The 21630-nt window shown below is 52.3% G+C and overlaps 3 protein-coding genes and 1 non-coding gene across 7 annotated transcripts in view; 2 read left to right on the forward strand and 2 right to left on the reverse strand.

The window, feature by feature from the left end:
- LOC122382495 (SLIT-ROBO Rho GTPase-activating protein 3-like) overlaps nucleotides 1–5770 on the reverse strand; it is a 64138-nt gene extending 58368 nt beyond the window's left edge. Inside the window, exon 1 of one of the 2 annotated variants that reach the window (XM_043367889.1) lies at nucleotides 5638–5770. The gene's annotated coding sequence lies outside the window, so the exon portion shown is untranslated. Of the gene's footprint in view, nucleotides 1–1212; nucleotides 1471–5637 lie in introns of those variants that run through there. The other variant, XM_043367890.1, reaches the window with a different exon arrangement.
- Nucleotides 5771–6723: 953 nt separating this feature from the next.
- LOC122382489 (nuclear receptor 2C2-associated protein-like) lies at nucleotides 6724–8297 on the forward strand. Its single transcript, XM_043367879.1, has 2 exons — nucleotides 6724–6968; nucleotides 7730–8297. Exons 1-2 carry the CDS (start codon nucleotides 6843–6845, stop codon nucleotides 8051–8053), a joined length of 450 nt encoding a protein of 149 aa, XP_043223814.1. The 5' UTR covers nucleotides 6724–6842; the 3' UTR covers nucleotides 8054–8297.
- Nucleotides 8298–8605: 308 nt separating this feature from the next.
- LOC122382452 lies at nucleotides 8606–19791 on the reverse strand. Of its 3 annotated transcripts, none has more exons than XM_043367768.1 (11): nucleotides 19716–19791; nucleotides 18976–19054; nucleotides 18540–18720; nucleotides 17916–18127; nucleotides 15722–15889; nucleotides 14878–15064; nucleotides 14574–14696; nucleotides 12795–12904; nucleotides 11423–11489; nucleotides 10825–11081; nucleotides 8606–10531 (listed from the first exon to the last, which is right to left on the reverse strand). In XM_043367768.1, exons 2-11 carry the CDS (start codon nucleotides 19003–19005, stop codon nucleotides 10418–10420), a joined length of 1449 nt encoding a protein of 482 aa, XP_043223703.1. In that variant the 5' UTR covers nucleotides 19006–19054; nucleotides 19716–19791; the 3' UTR covers nucleotides 8606–10417. The 3 variants fall into 3 exon arrangements, with proteins under 3 accessions (XP_043223703.1, XP_043223705.1, XP_043223704.1); XM_043367770.1 differs by lacking the exon at nucleotides 12795–12904 and adding an exon at nucleotides 12632–12735 and having other exon boundaries at nucleotides 19716–19777; XM_043367769.1 differs by having other exon boundaries at nucleotides 19705–19742.
- Nucleotides 15143–15226, forward strand: Trnal-cag. Its single transcript has one exon. It is a non-coding gene; the product is annotated as a tRNA-Leu (tRNA).
- Nucleotides 19792–21630: the final 1839 nt, after the last annotated feature.

Genomic DNA, 21630 nt, shown 5'->3' on the forward strand with positions numbered 1-21630 from the left:
CGTCCGTCCTTAAAAACGGCATCAATTGATGCCACCCGGCAGCAAATACGGAAACAACCAGCAAAAACGGAACAAAAGAACGCCCATCCTAACTGAGCCAGACGCTGAGTCAGCTGTAAACACGGCAGAACAGGCGAGTCCGACCAGAGAGCACACAGACGACAAAACACACGACCGGAGAAGGGCGACGTCGGGCGCGGATGGAGCGGGGCGCGGAAGCGCACACACGCGTCTCTCCGACACCACCGGCCACCCAGGAGCGAGGAGCCCCGCCCGACGTAGGTGGTCCGTCCGAGCACGACCCCGTCTGTCGCGGCGTACAGAGTCGCTGTCTCGCAGCATGCTCTTCACCAGCACGCCGCCACACCCGCTGAATAGCGGCCGGTCGGTCTGGCCAAGATTACTCGAGTCTGCCAGCCGACTAGCGCCGGAGCCGTGCAGTGAACATTGAGCAGAGCGGCGCAGAGCCACCGCCGCTCTGACTCTCCGCCGGCCAGTTCGATCTCCGGCTCTAAATATAGCGCGTCCAGGCGCGGCGCGGCGGCCTAACACAATCAACGCCCGCGCACACGCGCTCCGTGCCGTCTCATCGCTACGTCGCTGTGGACATGAGCGCTCTGGGACGAGCTTGGGCGAGACGGGGACGAGGCGGGGACGAACACAGTGCCCTTGGCGGCTACCGTCTGTTGCGGGCCTATAAATCGAGCCATCAGCCGGCGGCTCGCGGCGCGCTTCCACCTCACCTGGCGGCGGCTGACGGAGCCGGCCCGGTGCAGAGGGAAGGGGTGCGCTGCGCCGCGCCGGGCGGGCGCCCATGCCGTGACCATGCGCAGACAGAGGGGACCAGAAGGGAGGGGAGGGCAGAGGGGACGCGCCGCGCGTCATCGGCGCCCGTGGGAGCGCCGGCAGCGGCGCGGAAGGCAAACAGAATAATGGCCGCCGAACGGCCGTGACACCGCTCTGACACGGCCGTGACGCCGCCCTGACACGGCCGTCACGGGCGCTGTGACACGGCTGTGACTGATGCTCTGACACTGCTATGACGCCGCTGTGACACGGCTGTGAAGTCGTTGTGACACGGTTGTGACTGATGCTCTGACACTGCTGTGACGGGCGCCGTGACAGCCTTATGACGGCACTGTGATGGGAGAAGGACCTGCCGAGGCCGGGGGAGGGGAGGGTGACGGGTGACCGCTCGCTACTCCCACTCACCGCGCTGCCGGCCAAAGGTCGGCGGGTGACGGGTCGGCCGGAGCTGCTCCAGACCGCAGTCTCAGCGGCGACTCGCTGCAAATCCCGGCACCAGTCGGAGCGAGTAGTCCGGGCTAAGAGCACCAGCCACCACACACAGTAAACACGACCCACAGCACAGTAACCCGCCTCTCGCAGCGGCGGAGACACGGAGCGGCGACTGGTCTCACGGCATGCGCGACACTCACCCCGCCTCGGCGGCCTCCGGGGACCGACTGCGCGGGCCGCGCTGCCGCCGCCGCGCGGGGCCCACCCCCCGGCCGGCCGGCCGGCCGTGACTCAACCAGCCGACGCAGCCGGCGGCGGCGCAACGGCAGAGCACAGCGAACCGCCGCCGCTGCCAGCTACCGTGCCCGGACCGGTCAGTCGGGTCACGCAGCCACTGCCGCCTACGCATACCGGACACACAACGAAGTTCCGGAGAAATAACAGGTTGAAATAGGTTGAAACTTCTTACAATTCACAGAGTGGTCTTTGGTTGCCCAAGTTTTATATCGCACGAATCTGCTTGGTTTCTCAACCCTGGTCAAAAGATATGTCGATAACAAATAGGTATGTCGAGAGAAAGCACCGACGCTGAACGTTACAAGAAAAACACAGCTCACCACCGCACCGGAACAGCGCCGGCGCCAGCGGCTGCCCTTGACCTTGCACGAGATCCCGCCGGCGGCTCTGTCATGCATCGTGTCCCGAGCCGACACAATACACAGAACAAAGGGCGCACGGCGGGGTCGGGCCGGGCCACAGCTGAGGGGGGAGGACCAGCATCAGCCGTCCACTAGACGTGCTGTGTGTCAGCCTGACCGAGGCACAACAGGGTGACAATGAGCGGCGGCACCGCCTGCCCGATCAGCAGCTGATGGAGGCGACACGGCGCGCGCCAACCGGCATTGGCCAATGTCACGCAGGGCCGCCGCCGGGCCTTGGAGGCTCAGCCGCCGAACAATGGGAATCGTGGAGCAGGTGTGACTACTATACTATCACACATTCACACGGCCAGACACAGCAAAATGTCAATGGTGCATCACTCGAAGCGCTGATAAGCAGATGTAGCAGGAAACAAGTGTGCGATATAAAACGGTAGTCGCATCACAACTCTAAAACTGGAGTAGATATTTTGTGTGTTTCAGTTTTATTGAGGCAAGGGAAACTCAACCAGTTCCCGGTAGCCCAAACACTTTCCTAAAGATAAGCCAGTCCAGGACATGAACCATAATCCTTTCACTTGCACTGGAAGTCGCATCGCTTCATCTATTCGTTCTGCTGATACTGTGATACGCCAGGAGGAAAGGTCATGACTAGCTCTCGCTATTTCCAAACACAAACCATGACCGGCAATGTTTACTCAATGGCGACGGGCGGACTGAATGAATGAAACCGAACACCTCGGTCGGGTTGTGCAGACTACAATAGCCCGCTCGGCGGACCGATCCACTCCTCTCCACGGCACGGCCATGGCACGACGGCCTTGCCGCCAGCACAACCGGCTCTCCTCAAGTGGAAAATTACACCGGCTCAAGACGCAGCCGTGACGGATCGGCAGCTGGCCCGGCAGCTGCTGCTGACGCGCTTACAAATGCTCTGGCACGGACCGCTGCGAAACAACACGGATCGCTGTCGATACCAGAGAGAGCTAGCCTCAGCAGTCGGCACAGGGGAGAACGGTTTTATAGAGACATCTTCGCTGTCACACTCCCGAGAAAAGAAGCTATGATGTGACACGACCGCCCACCAAGCGATACATAATTCAGCAATTATTCATCCCACGACGGTTAGTCTAAACGAACTGAAGCGGTGCCTGGTCAGTGAGGTCTTTAAGTGGCACAGCCTGTGTGGCCTCAACCGGCAAACCATCCCAAAGCAATCACGAAATAGGCGGAGGTTCCTTGCGTAAACGGTGTATAGCAGTCGGGCTTCGGAATGTGGACTTTGATGAGCATGGACAATCAAGGGGAACAATGGCGATGGTTTTCGAACCAAACGGCGTTCCGCACTAATGTAAATATTAGCGAAGGACAGCACACACTATGCTACTGGCCACAGGTGAATGGCAAAAAGCTTGTGAATGATTAAGGAACACGACAAAAGAGTCTATTGTTTGAGTCGAAGCCGATGACTCGGCCGATGACGATTCGCGATCAAGGTGTGCTTGCAACTTGGTAGCGCTCCTAAACCCACTGGGGAAAATAATTTCTTTGGAGATCACCAGGCACTTGCATAACGATTTTCCTCTCTAAAAACACCACAAACCGGCATCCTAGCCCCATCCGTCTCTGACAAACAGCTGTTAATTTAACCGAGGAGCCAGTTTTTGCGGGACTCGCCGCTCGGCCGGCAGGCCTGGACTCGCGGCTATCACAGCAATCACTCCGCCGTAAATATACACCGACCAGCATTAACCCGGTGACGCAACGGGCACCGAGGAGACGGCCTGGTGACACCGCCTGGTGACACCCCGGCTGGTGACGGCGGCCTGGTGACGCCGCGCCGGTCCGGTCACCGAGGCCTCTGCGGGTCTCTGGACCGCCCGGCGCCCGGAGCTGGTCGCACCACCATGGCGCGGCGCTGTGGTATGCACGGTGCGGTGCGTTGATGTCGACAGTCGAGAGCACGCCCCCGACAGGCAGCACGCCCCGCAGCACGCCGATAGGATCCAGTTACGGAAAACGAACGGTCGGGAGCGGCGTCTGCGGTCCGCTCAACGGCGCAATGGCAGGCTCAATTTCAGCAATACGGTGTTGCCCATAAACGGCGGCAATAAAACGCAATCAATCACCAGGGCTAAATTCGCATGATTTGTTGCTTGGCACGCACTGTGGAAACGTAAAACCGAGCCAAGAAGGCATTGCTTATTAATCAAATACACAATCAAACATCGACCTGCCTCGAAGTTCATACTGAAGCCACTGCAAAGCACTAGCGCTGCCAAGGGTAGGCATGTCTGAATAAAGCAGGGACGCCGCCGTGCCAGGTGCCGCCCGGGGTCGAGGTGCAGATAGAGCGCGTGGCGGCAGACGAGCGTGCCGAGCAGTGCGCACCCTATCCGATTACCGTGACCCCAATGTCACCGCAGGGAGGCGGCGCAGCCGCGGCTCACCGGCCCGGTGCGGGGTTACGCATCACTCGGCATCGATTTGTGAGTGGTGTCACCAGCATATATCAGGACAGCAAGCTGAGATGAGTGAGAAGGCAGCAGCCTCGTGCAGCGTGCTTCTTGTCTTGCCACTTTGCTAGCGAATAGTTCGAGGTAACCGACAACCAAGACACTTGTAAGCAATGAAAAGAGGGGAGCATAGCAAATCATTACCATCATGCATGGCTTCTTTAGCTTCCCTTCATGAACATTGAACAGAACAAAAGCTGGACAATGAACGAAAAGAGACATCAATACAGCCGCTAGCAATAGATTATCAATCACAGCGGATACAGCAGGCTATGTTATCGACCTTCATTGTCCAGCGGCCGTCACGTATGTGAGCGAAGCGACCCACCCAGATCATTGGCAAACACGCCCAATCCTGCGTACTCTTGTGCAAACAGCTCAATGGAGGTCACGCGCGCTACCGACGCACCGCGGTGGCAAAAAATATGTTCGCATGGGAGTTAGTTTAAAGAGGCGATCGGCACCCGCGACTCGAACGAGCCACATGAGATCGGTGGCGAGCTGACGCAACACATCACCGATACTGCAGAAGTGGGGAGAATTAATAGATCCATGATCAATGCATCTGGCATCCAGTGGGCAATTGGGACAGCAGCATGCATTTGTTAAATCTTAACCAATAACCATGCCAGCAGTTGAAATGTGCACATACAGCTGATATGGTTATATGGCTACAGAAGTGCTTGGCACTATCACTGTACAAAATAACAAGTGCATAATCTTCCCCCTTCCATGAAAATATCAGACAACAGAAGCACAGACTGAGACCATTCAGCACTTTCGGAACCAGAAAAAGCTAGGCTACAAATCAAAAAGCTGATCTAAGGCAGATATCATGGGCTTCAAAGGTCATTTGCGATGGCCCATATTATGTCTGATGAATTCAAGTAACTAATACTGCAATGAAAATGTTTAGAAAAAAAACACAAGAAACTATGATGGTAAGTAAATAGGCATAAAGTCACAATAAATGCAATTTCAATTTTTGGCCATCTTGATCACTATCTTCCTTGACAGTTTGGCTCAAACACATCCTTAATATTACTCGTTATGGAATTAGCATATTGCTGTGTCGATTAACACCAAATAAATCCAAGACACTTTTTGTTTTGGTTTTAATCCTACAACAAACCATGGATCAGGATGAAGTATTCCGACAGGAATACCTAATCCATGAACAAACAGTGCACACCATCCCTTTCCCCAAAAGTACTTCAGCTCACCTGTTCAGCGTTACAAGCTTGAATGGATTAAAAATCTTAGCTTCACTGCGCTGTCATTATTATTTAATTCCAGCAAGCCACTCAGCTTGCGCCCAGCCACAACCTCAATCTTACCAAGAATCTTACAAACGCGCTCACACTTCGATTCAAAATTCCCACAGTGCTGCCAGATGGGGAAGGCTGTAATCCTCCAGATCAGTTACAAAAAATCCTCCAGATTCCTCCAAATCCTATTGGTAGATATAGAAAGGCGGTCTTGGACGCTGCGGGGGGCTATACCCCCAAAAAAGTTTCACCAAATTCTAAAAACTCATCGGATTTCGAATCCTTTCGCACTGCTGTGCAGTTTAAAAGATACCTTTTCTTATAAAAGCTGTTTAGTTTTCCTATTATAAAAAACGAATATTTTCGTCGATTTCGGGCGCTGCAGGGGGGCCGGGGGCATTTGCCCCAAATGTCCCCCTTAGACAGCCAGTAGTTTGGTACCCTCGACCCTCGTAGATATAGCTACAGACTGAGACATTCTGCAGTCTCACGGTGAGGCGTGATATATCCTAACGGGTAGGGTGACGCTGGGCAGGAAAATGCCTTTTTAGTATTGCATGTGTTATATTTTTCCATGAAATTGAATATAATAATCGGGCGACAAATCCTCCAGATTTTCCTCCAGAATCAAAAATCCTCCAAAAGCGAAATTTGTCCGCAAATAGAGTTCAAAATCCTCCAGATTTGCGGAAATCCTCCAAATCTGGCAGCACTGAATTCCCATCTTCACCCATTCAGCGAATTCAACAATCCATTTATTTTGCAAGTCTTGATTTATTAAACAAACCTCAGATTTTGATTGGACACCGAATGCTATCGCTGCTCGCTAGTATTATTCAAAAGGGTTAAAAACAGGAAATTCTATCTGAATCAGTAAATATATTTATTTTACAGCTAAGAAATTTATTTCTAATAACTATTTAATTCGACGGAAAAAGCGTTAAAAACGCTAAAATCAATATTTCACCAACGGGTTTCGCTAATGACGTCATAGAATCTTGCACTTCGGAATCACAATATCAATATATCAAAATATACGATGCATACTTTGAGGGTTTTGTGGCGCACCACTGCAAATGTTTAGAATGGTTTAGAAACTAGTGTTTTGTGGGGTTTTATGTGGATATATAGCTCTTTCAAGAAGGCAGTGGAGAAATATTATGGTCATTAGTATTTTGCCTGATGCACGGATAACTGTCAGTTCAGTTTTGAATAGGGATGTCAAGCAGTTTGGCAGCAAATACTTGACTGATGGTGATGAAGAGACATGCTGGAACTCTCATCAGGTGCTTATTTTTCTATTGCAAAGCAAAAACGAATGGTGCGCTGAACAGGCGGTTACATCTGCCTTTCTCTTTCCAATCATAACATGCTGAGTTGGCTTTCATTGGACCCTTGCATTCTCCTTGAATGCTCAGATTTTTTTGTATGAAATTTCATCAGCTTCGGAATCAGGGATGTTCACGGGGGCCCTGTGTGCGGGAGGACCGTACACAGCCTCCAAGCTCTGCCCACTGTGTTCCTAAGTCAGTCTTCCATCACCACAGTTCACACACAGCGATCACTGTGGTCAGTTGGGTCTGGCCACAGCGTTGGCTGTGTGTGGTCCACCACACGGAGCCTTGTGATGTCATACTGACTGTGTACCCCTCCCCTACCCCCACGCCTGCTGCACACACTGCACGCAGTAGTGTGCGGTGCCCATGAACAGCCCCGGAAATGAAATTCCTTGCACTGGCACAGTGAACTGTTACCACTGCTCAAACTGATACTAATTACTACTTACTCATTTGTTCTGCATTTCACTTTTCAGTAGCCATCTACTTTGCACCATGGGGTGAAACCTGTTTTTCATGAAAGCTGGCTGATTAAATTTATAAGGTTAAATAAATAAATAAATAAATAAATAAATAAATAAGAAAAAATGGTTGAGCATCATTGTGTGTACTTTCTCTTCATTATATGCACAATCAAGTAGATAAATAATGGGATTTTTAAGCGAGAATTTAAAAATGATTCTCACCTGTCTGAACTGGCTCACCCACAGGGCAGTCCCCAGTACATCTGCGCCCGTCTGGCGGCGCCGCGCCGTCCCACCGAACTGCAGCTGCAGTTCCAGGGCGGGTTCGCCGGCGGCGACTGCTGGCTGGAGGCGGGCGACGCGCCCGACCAGCTGCGCCGACTGCACGCCTTCTATCCGGAGAACGTCAACCGGCTGCAGACGTTCCCGGTCGACTGTCCCGAGCCCGTCACCCACGTCAAGGTAGTGTTCAACACCAGCACGGACTTCTTCGGCCGCGTGGTGGTCTACAAGTTCGACCTGCTCGCCGACGAGCCACCGAAGACGGCGGCTGACGACCCTGCTACCTGACCTTTGTTGCAGCGGGAATTGAATGTCATGTCGTCAGAGCCAATGTCAAATTGCTAGATCATAGATGGTGACTGGTGGCCTATTATGTTCGGTGATGTGGAACACGGACATGTAAAATGTCTACCTGTCGTTATATTATGACGAAGGTCGTGCTGATTCCCATGCATATTGAATATTTTCAGTGTATTTTATTACATTTGATGACCTGTTGTAAGGCCAATGTGAAATAAAGGGGCTGCATGTTTGTATAGGTACTGTCTGTTTTACGCTATGGCCGAGCGATGATCGAAAAAAAAATGTTATTCGGCAAGAAACCGGTTACTCGATGCCTGGTGTGGGGACAGGAAGTCGCAGCAACAACCAAGCACCCACGTGAAATGCAGTTCGTTCCGAGTGAAAACTTTGATGTCCCATAAGACTGACCCCTTCTAGCTTCCCTTGCAGTGTCGCCAGGCGAAGCTAACTAGACAGCTTCATATTCGACCTCGTCACCAGAGGACGGATAGGTATATCGATCGCCAATCGTCAGGCTCTCGGAACGGAAAGTATGAATTGAATAAGCCTCTGCTGCAGTATATTTGCGGCGTGTTGGTACTCATCGGCTCTACCGGTGCACTGGAATACAATAGGTATGTCATGCAAAGAAAAACAAACATCTAAAACAACAGCCGGCACTTAAACAAAGATCCACAAAAACCCAAAACGGTCCATTAACAAACGCTTATCAAGCAGGGGGAGGGGGCGGGGGGACGCATGCCTTTCGCAGATGATCACAGCGGTGACAGACGACGTTTACAAAGTCCGACAATCGGCATAACTGGGGAGGGTTCTGGCGAAATGACGGCTGCCTGCAAACACCAGTCAAGCAGAGAAGCTACCGCGTGGGATGATTCAAAGCTCTCGATGTAGAAACGGTGCGGGGCCGTATGCGAGCGTAACTGGCTGCCTATGGCACATGCACTGGAATGTAGACGCAGCAGCCGTCACTATGCGCTGCCATTGGAAGCTAGCGGGGGCCGTGAAATTATACACGGTGACCGCGGTACGCAGCGGTCCCCGGCTATGGCAGTGTTGAACAGCATGGCACGTGCGTTTGGCTGGCACGCACTGCGCGAGGGCTATCCCTGGCCGTCACAGGTGCGTGTTGTGCGGTGTCCCTCCTAAACTCTGGCGGATAAATCCCCTAATGATGTAAGCTATCGCTCAACAGTAAAACCACGCGCGGTCTGGCGATTGGGTCTGCAAATGGGGCTTCGCTTAAAATACGCCGTTGATAAGAGTAACTAAACATGCGGAGACTATGACGCCCTGACTGAATTAACCTTTAACAGTGGCATCATACTATAACTGCGATTGCTCAACTAACACAAGGAACACAGACCGGTGCGAGTTCGCGTTGGCTTTCGAAACTACCGGAGCGATTACATGATCACCACAAACCCCGCGCCCATCACACCCAACATTTCCATCTCGGTACCCTCACCTACCGACCAGCTGACAAATGATACACTCGGTAAAACGGCAAGCTAAAAAGGTCAAAAGTGTCATGTTCAACAGAAGTGACTGAATTCCGGCCAACAACCACATACAACAATCAGCATATTGCTCACCAGTGAGGAATGTGTCGCGATAAAAGGTCATCAGATCATATTAGCTGCCTGTAAGTAAAAGTACCATCTAAAATGATCAAACGGGATGCAAGCCAGTCATCAGCTTCATTTGACATTTGACAACCATGCGTCAAATGAAATTCGGTCATGAGATGTTTCGCCATCACGATAATAAATGCCGTAACGAGATCGGTCAGAGTAAAAACAATTCTGACCAGATGCCATGTTCTGAGATTCCTGAATAGTTACCATCCGTTCCATAAGCTCACTGCTACTTCCCTGCAGGTAAAGCGGTGTCCTGGGCTGAAGTGGGGGCGAATCCGGTGCCAAAGTTTTCCACCAGCGAGCTCGTCTCGAGGTGACATAAGCACCATACTGGCAGTTCCTACTTTGCAGTTTAAAAGCAAACAGTTTTAATGAAGCTTCTCGAGCGCCTCGCAAATCTTGTTGCGAATGGCGACAGCAGCAGGCAGCTTTTGTGCGTGCTTCAAGCTGGTTGTCACCGCAGCAGAACGCCTTACTCCGCCAAACACGCATTCATGACTGGCTTTAGCTAGCAGGCCCATTAAACAAGCCAGCAACTGTCAACAAGCGGGCCGCTGTCCCTGGTGTGAAGCGGAAGCTCTCCCGGCGCCGGGCTGAGGCAGCCGTGTGCGCGGGCAGACCGGTCCGGTCCGACGGTTGTTGGTCGTACTGGACCGGCAGGGACCAGACTGGCGGACCAGACGGACCAGACAGACCGACAGACCGGCGCTCAGTATAAGTGCACAGCCCGCTTCAGCTTCTTGCGCCGCCACTCGGGCAGTTTGTAGAACTCGGCAGAGCTCATGTTGAACACACTGACGAACTCGTCCTCCGTCAGGTGGCGCTGCAATAGAGCGGGCATTGTTCGGTCAGGGAGTGAAGCAACGGGGTACCGGTAAAGCAGCACCCTGAGGTTGGCGAGAGGCAAGTGAAATAGTTCAATTATTAGCAACAAAAACATACGATAAAGTAGGGAACAATGAACAAAAAAAAAACGTGAACAGGAGCCATAAAAATGAGCCCTTCTAATACTTCGAATTGTTCATCAGAAATAACCGAACATATGCGGCATGACAGCCAGTAACGATGGAAACCGAGCTCGGTAGCTGACAGAGCTCCAGTCCACCAGTCACCCACCTCCAGCTGTGTGCCATCCACGTCCTCTGGCAGCGTGCGATTCCTGTCGCGCCGCAGTCGCGCCGCCGGGTACTTGCTCTCCAGGTTGGGTGTGTAGAGCGGCGCGTGTCGCGAGCGCCGGTAGAACGGGCTCTGGGGGTCCGTCTGCGGCGGCATGGGCACACTAGAGAAGGAAACGGCTGACGGGTCGCGCCCCGAGCTGACCGGCGCCGCCGCCAGTGCCAGCCGGTCGCCGTCGAGCAGCGAGGCCAGAGAGTCTGCCGGAGGGACACGGCGTCAGCGGGCTGAAGCCTGAAATGGCAGGCGATAAGGTAACCAATTGCACAGGTGGTAGGGATGAAGGATGCCATGGTACCGGAGAGGAGCGTTCAACTGTTTCGTTGAGAAGTGATGAATCATAGCTGTGAAAGCAATTAGCGATTAGATTGAGGGACACTTTGACAACGGGCACTGGGTTTCACGCAAAGTATACTGATTGCTAAGAAACACACATGTCAGATATCCGCCGTTTTCCGTAAAAAGCGACCGCAAGCACGTCCTAGAAAACAATTCAATCGGCACACACCACACCCAATGCGTCCACTGTGGAATAGCTTACCCTCCGACTGGGTGTCTCCCATCTGGCGGTGACGAATGGAACTAAACGTGTAGTCGCGGCCGTCAGACTGAAAAATCAAACGGTGACGGCCGAACGGGTTAAAATGAGAGGCGACAGCAGCATGGAGCGGTACCGTGCCAAGATATCACCATCAAGCACAAACTGAGAGAGCGCATTCATGAGCAGCAAACACGACAAAGCAAGGTCATCAGCAAGTAGACACTGACAAAATGGTGACCAAAATACAGATAATTGACCGGGACCGATTGAATTGCAAAATGAATGTAAAGGTTGAGCCTCGATCACTCCAACCAGTTCGTCTACTATTGTCATGTCATTTCTTTGATAAATTTGTGTACATCTGTGAGACGTCGTAAGCCCAGCCTGAAACTACCGGTAAATGGGGCGCCAGCTGCAAGATGCCTTTATCAGAATAGGACCATTATTCAGCACGAACTATTTGTAAACAATGAACGCACAACACAAATCAATATCGTCAGGGCAGCATGCCATGCGAATTAGGAGTAAATGACCATACTAACATACGCAGTATGCCTAATCTGTCAAAACATACAACGATAAATCTATGAAATCTGACTCGATATGCATAGCAGTATGTAATGAAATTGGGCAAAACTTTACCAACTATGGGGACGGATCAACAAAGAACACTGACGGGTTGGGGTGCTCGTGCGTCAAATATGTCAGAATATAAGTCAACATTGAGCTGGAGGTTCAGGGTAAATAACACGCTAACTCTGCGATATGCTACACCAGCCATATACACCGGCACATTTCTCCCAGCCACCAGTCAATGCACACCTCACACCGCTGGTTCCCCGGTGACGCCGTGTCCTCCACCACTCAGCGGATCTGCAGCCAGCACAGCGCTGCCACCAGCACAAGCAGCGGTGCTGCCCCCCCCCCCCCACACACACACCCACTCCAAACACACGCACACGGAGAGCACGTCTATACGCGCACGTCAAAAGCACGCCTCACTCATACACTCACAACAGACATCCGTTCATTGCCAGAAATTACCTAACAACACCAGCACACAAACATGACACGGCTACACTGCACACAACACCGCCATCTCCGGCCGGACCGGTGCTCCGTCGCTCTGCCGCGTCCCTGCGCCGCCCTCCTCTCCCCAGGCAGTCGGACATGCAGCAGCCGGGCCGGACCGGGCCGGCCGCCACTCACGGACAGATGCGGCGTGCTGTGCGCGCCAGTCACGTATCCTGCCAGCGACCCGCTGGCCGCCAGCCCGTAGCCCGGCTTTGGACAGGGCCGCAGTGCGCTGGCCACTGACAGCAGGGCCGGAAACGGGCGGGTCACGACGGGGCGGGTCACGGGGAACGCTCACCGTCACAGAGGGAGCCGAGCCGCCGCCGCCGCCGCCGCCGCTCAGGAGACCGCCGTACCGGCCGGCCGCCGGCAGCGTGCAGAAGCGGCGCTCCGGCGGCGCCAGTCGACCTGATCAGCGGGTTACAGCGGGCGTTACGGCAGGTTACAGCGGGCGTTACAGCGGGGTCTGTGGCAGGCCCAGCGGGGACCCAGCAGCGGTTAGGGTGGGCCGCAGCGGAGTTAACTTTAGCAGATATATCGAGGCAAGCCGGGTAAAGCAATGATTGCGGACCTTAGCATAGGTAGGTAGGTAGGTTCAACGAGGTTTTGGGCAGAGTTGAAGCTGGGCTGTAACATGGCACACAAGGGTGAAAGTGAGTTTAGGGAGACTTTATAAAGAGCCAAACGGAGAGTTGTACGGGTTCAGCACGAATTGTACGGGTTTCGACAAACTTTAGAATGACAAGATACTTCAAAACTGTGATATAATAGTGCAATTACTATGTTCAGTGTGAGTCATAGCACAAGGGTAGGAGTGGGCAGTGACCAGCATACGTTATGACGCGGATCAGCACTGGCTGCAGCTGGGTTCGGTAGGAGCTATGACACAGCATGACTGAATTCAGCACATCAAGAGCAAACGATGATGGGCTGCCAACTACCCACGCCCCTCGCCGCACACAAGTAGCCGGCGATGAATATAATCAGACATGATATACCGGAGCCCTGGCACCCTCACGGCCACTGCTGACTCCATGGTCGTTGCTGCGGCAAAGCGTAACGCCGCTGCGGATGGGGAGCGCACGTACCGTGACGATATGGACGGGTTCAGCTCAGGTTAAGACGGGATTTGGGAAAGCTAGCGGCACCATCGGATAACGGTGGGCAAAGACAGGAGACGGCAGGATTTAGTTGAAACAAGCACGGAAGTCTGACACCAAAACGACAGGTCACCACTGAGATATGAGCTAACGGGATCTGGTCGTGCCGCTACGAAGTGACAAGCGGGTGGCTATTGATCTGCCGCGTAACTGCAATTATCACAGTTAAATTAAATCAACGGGCTATCCCGTTCGTTTAACACGTCTGGGCTAAGCGTTAGCAGCCGAACGGATTCAAAACCTCAGAGCCTTCATAAAACGGCTGCGTCAGGACCAGAGTGAGGTCATTGTCAGACCGGGGTTGCCAAGGCACTGCTATGTTCGGACGGCCGGTGTTGTATCAGATGAAATAGTCATACAGAACACGACAGGCTCCGTTCTGTAACCGTACTTTCTTGTTCCGCGCTGTCTGAATCAGATCGGTTACAGGGCAGCTGGTAGGTGGTAAGCTAAAGGAACATCGATCGCTGCTGCATGGGTGATGCTACAGCGGTCTAAGCTGGAGTTCAGAGTGTTTTGCAAAAGCATTAGCAGGGGCAAGCAGTCAAAATATTGACTCAATGACGGGGCAAGGGGGGGGTGGATGAACTTAACGACAGTCTTCATCGTATTCGTCAACAGTTATAGCAAACGTAATTAAGTTAAATAAGCACATTATGGCAAGCTCAATTAGAAAACTCCCAAGCAAAGCGTCCACAATTATGCGGGACCTACCGTAACATGAGTGGTTCCATCCTGTAATCCCGTACTACCCATCAAAGTTCAACATGTCGTCTAGCCCAGCCTCCATGAGGCTCTGCCCCACGTAGCTCAGTTCCTTATGACTGTCTTTGACTCCCGAGTCTCCAAGCTCCCCCCCCTCCCCCCCCCCCACACACACACATGACCCCCTGCCGTACAATGAAACCATGACGTACTGTTGTATGTGGAGGGCAGGGTGCTGTGGTCGCGCGTGGCCCATCCCACCGGCGGGTAACCGTGGTACCGGTAATAAAACAGGTCCTCGTCCAGACTGCGGTTGTGCAGGAACCGAGACGGAGCTGAAGAGCAGAAAACGCCGGCCGGTTAGACGACAGCCAAGCCAGCTGTTGTTAACAGGAATCAGAGAGCAGATTTAAGCAGATTTGCCTCAGCTTTTTTCATTTTCCGACTGAGCAGAACTGCCTAGCCCACTCTGCCTGCCAAGACCAGTGACAATGCCCGGTCCATCCCGCCACTCACAGGCGTTCACCGGGTTCTGGTAGCGCATCCCGTAGCGGGGCTCCCGGTTGGCGGCCGGGGTGCGGGACGTGCTACGCGGGTCCGGGTGCGTCAGCTGCTGGTGACGCTGCTGCTTCCGAGCCTGCAGGTCGTGCAGGAACACCTTGCCGATGCCGGATGCGATCTTGGTGAGCTCAGCCTCCTCACGCTGCGGAGAGGACGTCAGTCAGAGACAAAACAGGAGCTACACTCGTATCGATTTGTGAATTCGACGCAGCTTACCAATGTCAGGATGGCCGAGCGGTCTAAGGCGCTGCGTTCAGGTCGCAGTCTGGTTCTCCAGGCGTGGGTTCGAATCCCACTTCTGACAAATCGTTTTCACTTTCACATGGAAGCTGCCAGTTTGTGCCAAGCTAAGCCACCCTTCAACAGCGACCCAGTAAGCAAATCTGCATTTGGGGAATGCCTGGGAGCTACCCACCATAGTTTCTTTACACACAATATCTTCTTGGCCTTCTGAGTCGTAGCCAGGCACAATCAGTACTCAGTAGTGGAGGTCGGCGGGCAAACCGCCTCACAAAACATTTTCGTTCGTGCTCCAGTTGTAATGTATGTACTGTGGAAATTGGGAACGTCGCTCTTACCAGCCACTCAAAGAAAGTTTATTCTAAGGACGTTACGAAACAGCTGCGCTGTAAGGCGACAATAACCGACTCACAATCCATTAAAACAGTAACAGTCACGCTTCCGTGCAGCGAAACTATCGTGCTCGGTGCACTGCTTGGCCTCAGTGCCCTTGTAGCTGACACCCGGTATTGACCTAGCGCCCTCCCCACCCCTTCAACACGGTCGGTGCCACACCCACCTTCAGTTTAGGGTCCTCCTCCCTGTCGGCATCCACCTCGTCCTCGTCGTCGATGACGTCATCGGATCGTCCGGACAGCCGTCGGCGCCGCTCGGGGTCCGAGTAGGCGTACGGCGGCGCCGGAAAGTCGTCCCGCTCGATGGCGGCCGGCAGCGACGGGTTCGGCACCTGCCAGTGGCGTCACAAGGGGACTCAGCGCACAGTCACAGTCACGCGCGGTCACACAGCGGAGCAGCGACGGATGTGTCCTAGGACTGAGTCGTCTCAGGCCAACCATTTGAAGATCGTGATATAAACGATTAAATACGTAATATTCTACATGCTCGCACATTGTAAAATGCATGGCAAATTATCGTGCGGCAACAGTGGTGGCCACTAGCCATTCCATGCTTTTATCATTCAGTTAAAGATCATCCTGTACAAAATGTTTCGCTGTCAATCAGTTTATCAGTACCACGTCATTCCAACTCCGTTGAATCCGGCAGCGAGCATCAGTCCATGACATTCGAATTTCGAAAGTCACGTATGGTCATGTTTATGAAGCCAGAACTGAATGAATACAATGAGCACAACCGATCGCAGCAGCATAGTGTGACTGTGCTTCCGGTGAATCGGAAAAACAATGTCGAAAAGCACCAGAACCCAGAACCATAGATAACATGATTCATGTTATCTATGCCAGAACTTGAACGAACTGCGATGCCACAGCTCAGATCCCACTGAGCCCAGACACCGTTCCGTGTTTCCATCCTCAGGATACAGAAATCCTTCTGATCATTCTATTTCAAATATGATAATTACCGAATATAATTTGAAACTGAATATTTTACCGGTAAGAAATGGCACAGGATTTTATCGCAAACGGACAACAGTAGCGGTATTTTTAAACATCGCAGCAACTATAAAAAAAATAGGCATAAGAGTATCTCGGGGCGTTCAAGCCCTGGACCCACTTGTGAAAGTGGGACATGCGCATGCTCCGGGGCAGCATAGAGAGGAGGACCGAGAGCGTGTCACGCGTCGCTCCTCACGAAAGCCGTCCGCAGGGGTCGGTGGTGGTGGGTGTGTCGGCGGATCAGCCTCTGAATCGAGTGGCGGCCCCGCAACTGGCTCTTCTTCCGGTGCCTGGAGTGACTGAGGGATCCTGGTCGGGGTCAGTCCGGACGATGGCGGCGGCGACGGCGGTGCCCACTGCTGACCTGGTCTGGTGCCCACTGCTGACCTGGCTGTGGCCAGCACAGAGGCAGCGTTACCTCTGGCCACGGCGATGGAGACTCTTTGTGAGAGCCAGACTGTTTCGCGCTTGTCGCCGGTGCGGGCTGTCAGTCGACGGCCAAGCTCCTTCATGAGACCGGCTGCAGCCGGACCCAGGACGCCAGACGTTTCGACCGCAAAAGGGACGAAGACGGACTTATTACTTAAAGGGACGAAATCCTTCTCCGCACCACAACCCCATCCGGGCTGGACAGGCAACTTTATCTCATGCGGGCTGCTCCCTTGGAGTGGTACCGCTGCTCCCGAGGGAGCGCACTCCGTAGCCGGATGCAGTGAGTAGCTGGGGGCTGGGTGGACCGTCCTCTGGACGGGCTCAGCCCCGGTGACTCACTAGGGTGCCTACCCAGACCAATGTCTCCCCCTATATCCTATCATCCTTCCGGCTCTGAAATGGTCTAATTGGACCGAAAGGGTCTAAAAACCAACAACAAAAAATGGGCCCAGTCATCAATGATTCGCCGAGAGAAAGCATAACCAATCACTCACTGTCACACCCAGCCCCCTCTCTACAAGCAGCAATGTCCGAGCAATGTAGCAGTCCTGTCCTAATGCCTCCTCACACCTAGCTCCCTATACCCGCCTTGCCGTTATGATGGTGTTTTTAAGTTCATTATCATCCCGCCATAATAAGCCCCTGCTCTCCCTCCTTTCACTTTTCCTTTAAATGCACCGTGGTTATCAAATTCCGTCCAAGTTCAGACAAGTTCAGTCCTTGGGCTTATATCACCGTTCGTGGAATTCCGAGGGATTCTCCGCGTTTCGCGCTGTTATAACGGCCATTTTCGCGAGAAATTCCTCACCGAGGAAATTCCACGCGAAATACGGGTTGTCCGCACGCAGCCGGTGTCTTATCATAATCCCGTCCAGTCCCAATCCACCCCAGACCCACGATAGAGTCTATGTTGTATGCGAGTCCCACCTTGGCGTCCGGGTAGTGGGCGAGCTCGATGGGTTCGTCGGCGCTGACTGCCGAGCCGGGGCTCTGCGAGCGGGACCGCGAGAACGTCTCGTACATGGAGCGCTGCGCCAGCTGGTCCACCAGTGTCAGCATGCCAGGCCGCGAAACGGGCCGCCGGCCGCTGCCGCTGCCGCTGCCGCTGCCGCGCGACACAGAGGCGCCGCGCTGCTTCTCTGCGGGACGGGAGGAAGGGGGACGTGTCAAACGGCCGAACGTGTCGGCGCGATGACAGCCGCGGCGTCAACAAACACCGCTTATGTGCGAACGCACGGACCTGCGCGGGCGGCCTCGCGGACTGTGCGAGCCAGCGGTGGGATACAGAGCTGACCCATGCTGGTGCCAGGGCTTCAGCAAAAATGTTTGCTGTTTGAAAAAGTGTGCACTATGCATCCCTGTTGATCATATCAAATTACCTACTGCCACAAGAATGAAAAAATAAGCATTATTGTTAACAAAATGAATCATGAAAAACAGCACCTTAATACAGAAACACTACTGTTGATGAAACACCACAACACCTGAACACAAAACACATGGGTGGGAACAAGCTGAGGAAATTTAAAACCTTAGTTGCAACCAACATACCTTCTGGTACATGAAAATGTTTTTGGCCTCCCTTCTTGTCATAGGGATGAATAGGCTTTTTCATGTAGTGCAGGTCGTCCTGTATGTAGCTGTAGAGCGGAGTGGCGGCCACATCTAGGTAAAAGTCTGGCTCATAGTAGCCATTAGTTGGTGTGTTACAGCTCAGCTCTGCATCGGAGGGCTGTGATCAGAGGGCAGGGTTAGGCCAACACAACACCAAGCACAGTCATACGGTGACATACCTACTTAATCACTGACTGTGGATATGTAGGTACCTATATACACAGCTTAAGTGAGCTGACAGCTATTTTATAGTAAAATAGGCAGATACTGAACATTAAATCTGACAGTAGTCAATATTATTCAATACAATCTATTGTTAATACAAAATTGAAATTTAACAAATATGAAACCCAATTAAGTTAAATTGACTTACAGCAATGTTCGTCTCACTATCCTGTTCCATCTTATCTTGCAATATTGCTGGCACAGTGCGGCTATGGCACTGTATTAACCTGAAAGAGGTGGTGACTGGTGATCTGTGAATTGCGGCTGAAATGCAAAACATTCAACTCATCAAGTGAGTTGAATCAATTGCAAGTAAACTTGGTATATGTCAAGTTTAGGTCCTAACTACAATTGTGACGCTGTTGATACGAATATGAAACAGCAAAAATTTTAGGTTTTAGGTTAGGTTAGGTTGTAGGTTTGTAGGTTTTAGGTTGTAGGTAGGTAGGTTTGTAGGTTAGGTTAGGTTAGGGTAGGTTTGTAGGTTGTAGGTTGGTAGGTTGTAGGTAAGTAGGTAAGGTTAGGTCAGGTTTGATTGTTTTTTTCTTTTATTTGCGAGACATATGAGTATCATTTTTGGATTCAGGATGTCAGATAATGTAAAAATATGAAAAATTTATCAATGAAATCTTCTTAGGACTTAAACTTGACATTTACCAGTAAACTTTGACTTACAATTTCAACTTTTGACACAGCATTTCATTTTTTTCAATTTCAATTGATTTCAATTTGTTAGCAAATAGCAATGGTTTCAAATTGAGGGTGCGTGAACAGCAGAACTTTATTCAGGTTACATCCACGGACTCATATTGAGGTTATTATATAATAAATGACCAATACGTAATTAACGAGCTATAATTGAGAACCTAACGCCCACAATTCACAAACAGTGGAACTCAGCCGAAAGCCGAAAACTGTGTTGTGTTATGAAGTTTTGTTGCAAATGTTATGTTTTGTTTCGGCCAAGGTTTGAGCTAAAAATTTTAGGCATGAGATTGGTTGTCCTCGTCTTTCCTCCAGCTGACTTTTTCGTACTAATGACGTCATATAGAAACGCGATAAGAGCGCGGACGGCGCGTTTTGATAAATATTATTCTTTAGGGTGTGAGTTTCGACTCTTATAGACAAAAAAAAAAACGATGGGATAGCAAAAGTAACTTTGACAACATTTAAAGCTGATAGGGATTTCATCGGTACCTACATTACCAGTACCAGCCCAACTGACATCGCTTACTAACTCAGGATTGAGATCCACAGATGCGATCCGCCTACGCCTAACGTCTAGGTCTACCATTTGCCTAACGTGTACCTGACTTCAATGTGGTCCTTGGCAGTTGGCAGGGTATATTGAGTGAAGTCCTTGGACCTTACTGTCCATAGGCGTAGGAACAGGGGGGGCCAGGTGGGCAAGTGCCCACCCACTTTTCGAGGTGGGGGGGCCAACCATGTGTTTTGGCCCACCCACTTTTTACTCGAGGCCCCTCGTCTCGATTTGAGAGGACGTCGTCACCTTCCAGAATAAACAAACTCGGTAAAAATAAGTTCCACGAGTCCCCATGCACGGAATCCAAGGGGCCGTGATGGATCTAAGGAGGCCCTCTGTTCATACTTGTCAGTCGAAGCCCCTGAGACTGATGGCCTGAGAGGCCCTAGTGGATCTGAGGAGGCCCCAATATCCACACTGGTCTGGGGAGGCCCCTGACACTGGCGGTCTGGGAGGCCCCTGTATCCACACTAGTCAGAGGTCTGAGACTGGTGGTCTGGGAGGCCCCTCCATCCACACTAGTCAGAATAGGCCCCTGACACTGGCGGTCTAGCCGAGGCCCCCTACCCTCACTAGTCAGAGGAGGCCCCTCTATCCTCAATAGTCAGAAGACTGTGACTGATGGTCTGGGAGGCCTATCCATCTACACTGTAGTCAGAGGCCCCTGAGACTGATGACCTGAGAGGCCTTTATAATCACACCAGTCAGAAGAGGCCCCTGAGACCGATGGTCTGAGAGGCTCTTATATTCATACTGGCCACAAGAGGCCCCTGAGACTGATAGTTAGAGAGGTCCACTCCTAATGAATCTGAGGGGGCCCTCTATCCACATTTACACTTTTCTAAGGAGGCCCCCGAGACTGATGGTCTGAGAGGCCCTTTTATTTATGCTGTCCGCAGGAGCCCCCTGAGATTAATGGTCTGAGAGGCTCTTCTATTTATACTAACCAGAGGAGGCCCCTAGGATTGATGGTCTAGCAGGCCCTTCTATTTATACTAGCCAGAGGAGGCCCATGAGACTGATGGTCTGAGAGGCCCTTCTATTCAAACTAGGCAGATGAGGCCCCTGAGAATGATAGTCCGAAGAGCCATGCGGCGGCAACTGGCCGTGGTAATATTTCGGCTCGGTAGGGCCCCACAGAGCTCATGAGAGCACCTCAAGGGCTCCTAAGTAGACACGCTTATCCCCATAAGGGTGCCACGCCGGCTTCTGAAGGCTCCTTGTAGGCATCTAAGAGCCCTTTCCGGCCTCTAACGGCTCCACCCGCCTGTGATGGCTCCACACCAGTGTTTATGAGTGCCACACAGCGGCGCCTTTGAGGGTCATACTAGTGTCTCTTAGGGCCATATATCGGTGGCTCTGGTGGCCCCACACCGGCGCCTCTGTGGGCCACCACACCTGTGCATCTCAAGGCTCTATAGCAGGGGTCGGCAAATGGTGGGGAATGCCCCCTTTGGGGGTAATGGAGCCCTTTCGGTGGGGGTAATGAGGGATTCTGAGAAAGCCTATCTTTTTAGAGTTTGTAGCTCCAGTGATGGA

This window comes from Amphibalanus amphitrite, unplaced genomic scaffold (genome assembly GCF_019059575.1).
Source record: "Amphibalanus amphitrite isolate SeventyFive unplaced genomic scaffold, NRLGWU_Aamphi_draft 000140F_arrow, whole genome shotgun sequence".
Lineage (NCBI taxonomy): Eukaryota > Metazoa > Arthropoda > Thecostraca > Balanomorpha > Balanidae > Amphibalanus > Amphibalanus amphitrite.

Coding starts and splice junctions, on each gene's coding strand:
- LOC122382489 (XM_043367879.1), top strand. CDS start 6,843: ATGGTCATTAGTATTTTGCCTGATGCACGGATAACTGTCAGTTCAGTT. Junction 6,969..7,729: donor CATGCTGGAACTCTCATCAG/GTGCTTATTTTT, acceptor GCTCACCCACAG/GGCAGTCCCCAGTACATCTG.
- LOC122382452 (XM_043367768.1), bottom strand. CDS start 19,005: ATGGAACAGGATAGTGAGACGAACATTGCT. Junction 14,697..14,877: donor CCAGAACCCGGTGAACGCCT/GTGAGTGGCGGG, acceptor TCTGCTCTTCAG/CTCCGTCTCGGTTCCTGCAC. Junction 11,082..11,422: donor GGGAGACACCCAGTCGGAGG/GTAAGCTATTCC, acceptor TCCCTCCGGCAG/ACTCTCTGGCCTCGCTGCTC.